Source organism: Clarias gariepinus, chromosome 10 (assembly GCF_024256425.1).
Source record: "Clarias gariepinus isolate MV-2021 ecotype Netherlands chromosome 10, CGAR_prim_01v2, whole genome shotgun sequence".
NCBI classification, from domain to species: Eukaryota; Metazoa; Chordata; class Actinopteri; order Siluriformes; family Clariidae; genus Clarias; species Clarias gariepinus.
Window position 1 is genome coordinate 30942729 of NC_071109.1, and position 6143 is coordinate 30948871.

General features: G+C 42.1%; 1 protein-coding gene across 1 annotated transcript; it reads left to right on the top strand.

Moving 5' to 3' along the window:
- Nucleotides 1-269: 269 nt before the first annotated feature.
- On the top strand, nucleotides 270-5403 carry fgf6a (fibroblast growth factor 6a). Its single transcript, XM_053506243.1, has 3 exons — nucleotides 270-563; nucleotides 1225-1328; nucleotides 3698-5403. Exons 1-3 carry the CDS (start codon nucleotides 278-280, stop codon nucleotides 3872-3874), a joined length of 567 nt encoding a protein of 188 aa, XP_053362218.1. The 5' UTR covers nucleotides 270-277; the 3' UTR covers nucleotides 3875-5403.
- The last annotated feature ends 740 nt before the right edge of the window (nucleotides 5404-6143 follow it).

Consider the following 6143-nt stretch of genomic DNA (forward strand, 5'->3'; position numbering starts at 1 on the left):
CAACAACAGCAGCAGCAGTAGCATCATCATCATCATCATCATCACGAGCAGCTTGATCTCCGCCGCCGCGCGCGAAGCCCCCGACCCCGACCCGCCTTCCAAAAATAAGCCCCCCTGCCGCCATGCGCGCGGAGCAGCGAGCGCAACGAGGCGCGCGGTATTTTTAGGGGGCCGTGTTCGCGCTGACCACGTGCGCCGGCGGTAGGACCGGACGGGCCGCCGCCGCCGCCGCCGCCGTTGCGCAGAAGCAGCGCAGGCGCCCTCGGACGGCGACGGCATGCGCCACGCGAGCGCGAGTACGGCGACGGCGACGGCGCGGACCGCGATCGTGCTGCTGGGCGTCCTGCTCGGGGTCGCGTCGTCGCGCAGGACCCACGCCACGACGCTCGAGGCGCGGTGGGAGACGCTGTTCGCGCGCTCCGTGCTCGGGATCTCCGGCGACAACGACTATCTGATGGGCGTCAAGAGAGTGCGGAGGCTGTACTGCAACGTGGGCATCGGGTTTCACCTGCAGGTGCTGCCAGACGGAAGGATAAACGGTGTACATGACGAGAACCAGTACAGTGAGTTGCACGCTTAACGCAAAAACCGAGCGCGCGCGCACGCACACAAACACACACGCAAACACACAGCAGCCGGGTGCACATCATGAATAAAACCAAAATCATCAAGGATGCGTCTCATTTTGTAGCGGGATGTGCATTTATAGATGCATAATAATAATCATTATTAATATTATAGTTATTTTCCTTCTCCTTCTTCTTATTATTATTGTCATAATAATGCGTGTGTTTCCTCTTTGATCATGATTTGCATCCTGAGATGAAACGCAGAAACGCTACCCAGGGATGCAAATCACTGCCAAGACGCATCTCCATCCCAGATATGATTTTTTTTTTTTTTTTTTGCATGATCCTGCTTGCAGGCACATACCACAAATATGACCAAAGGCAATAGATTTATCTATTTTTGGAAGAAAAATGTTTCCAAAGCTTCCAGCGTGACACGGATGCTCGGACGAAATTAGACGCCAACTAATTTTACACTGCGTCCATTTGCGACCCAATCCACATCTGCAGTAGTGACAGTTTATTTTCTCCCACAAGAATAATAAAGCAGCATGGAGATGTAGTAGAAAGCATGCCCTATAGACTGAATAAAGCGTTTTATTATGCGTTATCTCAGACTCGTCATGCGTAACTGTCCATGTTGTGGTTTAATCAGGTCTGATAGAGATCTCAGCGGTGGAGAGAGGAGTGGTGAGTCTGTACGGGCTGAGAAGTGAGCAGTTTGTCGCAATGAACCGCCGGGGAAGGTTGTACGCAACGGTAGGTATGCACATTATTCCTTACCCATAAAGCAAATAAATAAATAAATAATGGTTTTCAATATTCATATCCATATTCTGCAGTTCCTCAATACAATGTGCTTATGGTCAGGCTTTTATGATTAATAACTTATCATTACTGCACATTTTAATCAATGTCAAGAGGCGTAATATAATTCATCTTGTCTCTGATGTTTTATGGCTAGTTGTTATGTATTGTAATGTTATCTAATCAATATAAATTTCGAGAAATACACTTTCAGGGAAGAAAAAGTATTAAACTGTACACTGCCTACATTACAGTGGTGTTACAATGATAATTAAAGCCTGGTAAGTAAAGTATCCTTTACATACTAATGTCAATGCAGGACACTCTAATCAGCCATAACTTTAAAACCACCTGCCAAATATTGTGTCGTTCCCCCTTGTGCTACGAAAATAGCTCTGACCCGTAAAGCCATGGACGCCACGAGCCCTCTAAAGGTGGCATGTGGTTTCACAAAGACGTTAGCAGCAGATCCATGGTCAGGCCTCTGTGGATCTGCCTTGATTGCTCAGCACATTTTACAGATGCTTGATTGGATTAAGATCTGGCGAATCTGGAGGCCGAGTCAACATCTTGAACACTTCGACATGTTCCTTAGACCATTCCTGAAGAAATACTGCAGTCTGAAAGAGTGCATTATTCCACTGAACGATGCCCCTGCCATTGGGGAATACCATTACCATGAAGGGAATCTGCATTGCTTATATAAACATCGTCCAAAGCATCACACTGCATCTTCCTATCTTGCCTTACTTCCATAGTGCACCCTGGTGCCATCTCTGCCTGACTGGCCGTCCTAACATGACTCATCAGAACAGGCCACCTTTTTGCATTGCTTTGAGGTTCTGATGCTCACATTCCCATTGTACACCCTTTCGGTGGTGGACATTCTGACCGGTCTGCAGCTACTCAGCTTCACACACAGCAAGCTGTGATGCACTGTGTGATCTGATACCTTTCTATCAGAGCCAGCATTCTCTGTTTCAACTATTAGTGTTACAGTAGCTTCCTGGTAGGATACGACCAGACATGCTCCTCATGTGCCACTGCATCCCAGGATCACCACACAAGACGTGCCATTCTGGAAATGTTCTGACCCAGTTTCCTAGCATTTAGAATTTGGTGATTATGAAAGTCACTCAGATTCTTGCTTCCAACACATCAGCTTCAGGAACTGAATGGTCACTTGCTGCTTAATATATCTCACCTCTCTAGAGGTGCCACTGTAATGAGATATTCAGTGTTATTCACTTTGCCTGTCAGTGTTTTTAACCTTCTGGCTGATCAGTGTCTTTCATAAAAATAAAAATAATAAATAATAAAAACATGCATACATAAAAAGGTACAAACAATGTACCCTTAAAGGTACAACCTCCATTTAGGCATTTGGCAGACACTCTTATCCAGAGCGACTTACATTTTTATCTCATTATACATCTGAGAAGTTAAGGGCCTTGCTCAAGGGCCCAACAGTGGCAACTTGGTGGTTGTGGGGTTTGAATCTGGGATCTTCCGAACCGTAGTCCAATGCCTTAACCACTGAGCTACCCCTGGCTTAACCTTTGCAAATACAGTACAAGAGTCAAAAGTTTGGACACACTTTCTAATATATATATATATATATATATATATATAGGTATTATATAATGATTTCATTTATTAAGGGCACTATGTGAACAAGTAATTGCCCCCTAAACCTATTAAGTGGTTGTGTGACTAACTGTCTTTGTTACCAACATTAATTCATAAATGAATTAAGAAGAATGAATAAGAAATATTAATTAAGAGAAGAAATATTATAAATATCAAAGTCAGAATAAGGTTAAATCACCTTGCAAGGCAATTTGCACATCGATTTGTGATTGGTACGTTGATTTATTTCAGTTGTGTTACTTTTAATTAAATTAATTAATGTAACATTATAAATTGAGTCAACTTACACCTTTGCCATTTACTAGACCCATAGAGCTTTTTATACCTATATTTCTCACAAATTTATATAAATTTTCCATTGGACATAAGTTCATCATTTATTATTATCACGCATCAATTATTGGCCTGGGTGTTTAAGTTATTGAGGTTTAGTTTAAACCCACTCAACTCAAGTGAGCAGTCGAATCAACTAATAACTATAAAACTCAATGATGGTATAAGCTTTATAATAGTGAGTTGAGTTCCTTTAATATTATGGAGAAAAAAAACACACCGTCCCTTGACTCCACTTTGGTTCACTCATGGTTCTAGGCTATATGTTCTGCAGGAAGTCTGTAGTTGATGAACTGCGCTGCGGGCCACTGACCATCTCCTTCCCGACTTCATTTCAGAGAGTCTTCCGGGACGAATGCAAGTTCAAAGAGACGTTGCTTCCCAATAACTACAACGCCTACGAGTCTTCCATTTATAAGGGCTTCTACATCGCCCTGAGCAAACATGGCCGTCTGAAGAGAGGCTACAAGGCCACGCCGGCTATGACTGTCACGCACTTCCTCCCTCGATTATGAGCGAGCCTGGCAATAACTCACTCTTTTTTTGCACATGTTGGACGTTCGCGCAGGTAACTTATACATACGTACAAGGCACGACAAAAAATATGAACTGCAATCAAAAGATACAAAATACGTAATTATAGTATTTATTCTTGTTAATGAAATATATGTATATATGGGTAGCTGTGTGTCTGATCTTTGTGTACATGCCATTCTTTGCTGCTTATCATTTCTATTAAGATTATAAGAGGGATGAGGAGCTTTTTGTTTGTTTGTTTGTTTGTTTTTGTTTAGTTCTTTGCCCCTATCACATTTATGGGTGCTTGCCATAACTGGTGTGTAAACCCTACCCTGTCATCAGTGTGACTAGCATCCCCAGCTTTCAGATGAAAAACAGATATGTTTTATTACCTCAAAGAGCTACATCTGGCTTGGAAAGGTGTGAGCCTGTCACGCACTGGAGGAAGATATACGCAAACGTTTATCTATATACGTTACTGTTTAAGATTTTGATCTGTTCCACCATTTTGCGAGAGAGACGACAGCCCATGCGACTGCTGCCTTTCCTGCACAGTGGTGCCTTAGCTTTCTAAAACTGTGGCTATTTTTTTGATTGCATGTTTGCATCCTGCTGTAACAGAGATGATCCACTCTGGGGGCTTCAGCACAATTCCTAAAGGTCTGCGATGAGCTTCGTTTCATGCTGTTTCTTTACTTAGATCAGCTAGATATCAGAGAATCTGGGACTTGCCAGAAATAAGAGCAGCTTGCATGCATTTGTACTTGAGACTCAAGCTGAGGAAGATCCTTTAATCCTTTATGGAGGGGACACTTTGACACACTGGACGTTTTTTTTTTTGTTTGTTTTTTTTAGCCGTAGCATGGCCAGTGACCTCAGAACTGGACTTATCATCTGTTTGTAAAGTATCAAGTAAAAGAAATTGGCTCGACCTTGAGAATTGATGGATTTTTGGGTTTTTTAGAGCTGGTATCGGTTCTAAAGTAGCACTTATTTAAGATGAACACTTTTGCTTGTTTAAGTAGTATGCAAAAAACATCTCAGGCTATAAAAAAAAGACATTTTTGCAATTCCTTTATTAGTACGTCTCCATGTTGTCTACTTTGCATTACTTTTAGACAGCAGGACCGACTTCAGGGATGGACAAATCCATAATTCATTAGCTAGCCTACCAGCAACTCAAAGCTAGCCTTAACTGTGGCATGTAGTTAGATAAAACTATTTGTGCATAATAAAATGATTAATACAGTTCTGGGGACGACTCAGACTGTTTGCACCTTCAACAAAAAAAACTAATTAACGGTTCAGCTATTATCTGTAGTGTTCTGTCGTTGAGACGAGTGCCCGTTAAGCTAGCATTAGATATCTATAAAGGTTGTATGCTGTGATGTGCTGTATTGCATGTTTGTCACTGTTTCCTCATCCTGGGAAAATTGTCTAACTCCTAGTTTTTAGTTTAGCTCCAGGCGTGTAGCTGGAGGATAGTTAAAGCTTGGTGCGATGCGTTTTGAAGAAGTTCTATAAAGCTGACTAGCACAACATAAAAATAAATAAAAAAAGAAAAGACTAATATAAAAAATAAGAACTTAAGCAAAATACTATACAGGTAGTCCCCAACTTACCAACATTCGAGTTAGGAATTTTTGCAGATACGAACAGACTACGGTTCGACTTCCGGTTCGATCACAGATGTAGCTCACATGTATTGGACAAAAAATAGACACTGCAGTGCACCAGATACCAATATTTATAATCATATACAATATTTTTTATCATCGTGTAAGTGAATGTAGCAAAAGTCTAAAGTCTGGTATATTGTGTGTGTGTGCGCGTGTGGGTGTTCGAGAAAAATGAGTCGGCCTCACTGGTTTCAGTGAGCAGTGGTTTCCAGGAGCACGATGATAGAAAATGTCTGTCCTGTAAAGCTGTCCTGATGGTGAATAATCCTAATTTTGGAAAACCCTTAATGAGACAGTTCACAGTCCAATACAGTGGAAAAAAGTTTTGGGACAAACTGGCGTGTGCGATTTTCCTTGTGATTTAAAGGCGCAGAGATAACACTGTTACATCTCACATTTCACTGTGAGATTCATTTCCTTAGGCCACAGGATGGCAAAGAGGTGTGGTGTGGTGTGGGGAAAGGGGACAGAGATTTAGTAAGTATGTATATTCGTGTCAAAAATGTCCAACTCAATTTGTCTGCCTTAAGAACAAATTCGACTTATGAACGTGCTCTTGGAACGGAACTCGGTCGTAAGTTGGGAA

Bases quoted from the DNA above. Each gene is read 5' to 3' on its own strand.
- fgf6a (XM_053506243.1), top strand. From the start codon at position 278: ATGCGCCACGCGAGCGCGAGTACGGCGACGGCGACGGCGCGGACCGCG. The intron at 564-1,224 runs GTGAGTTGCACG...TGGTTTAATCAG, and splicing joins ACATGACGAGAACCAGTACA to GTCTGATAGAGATCTCAGCG. The intron at 1,329-3,697 runs GTAGGTATGCAC...ACTTCATTTCAG, and splicing joins GGGGAAGGTTGTACGCAACG to AGAGTCTTCCGGGACGAATG.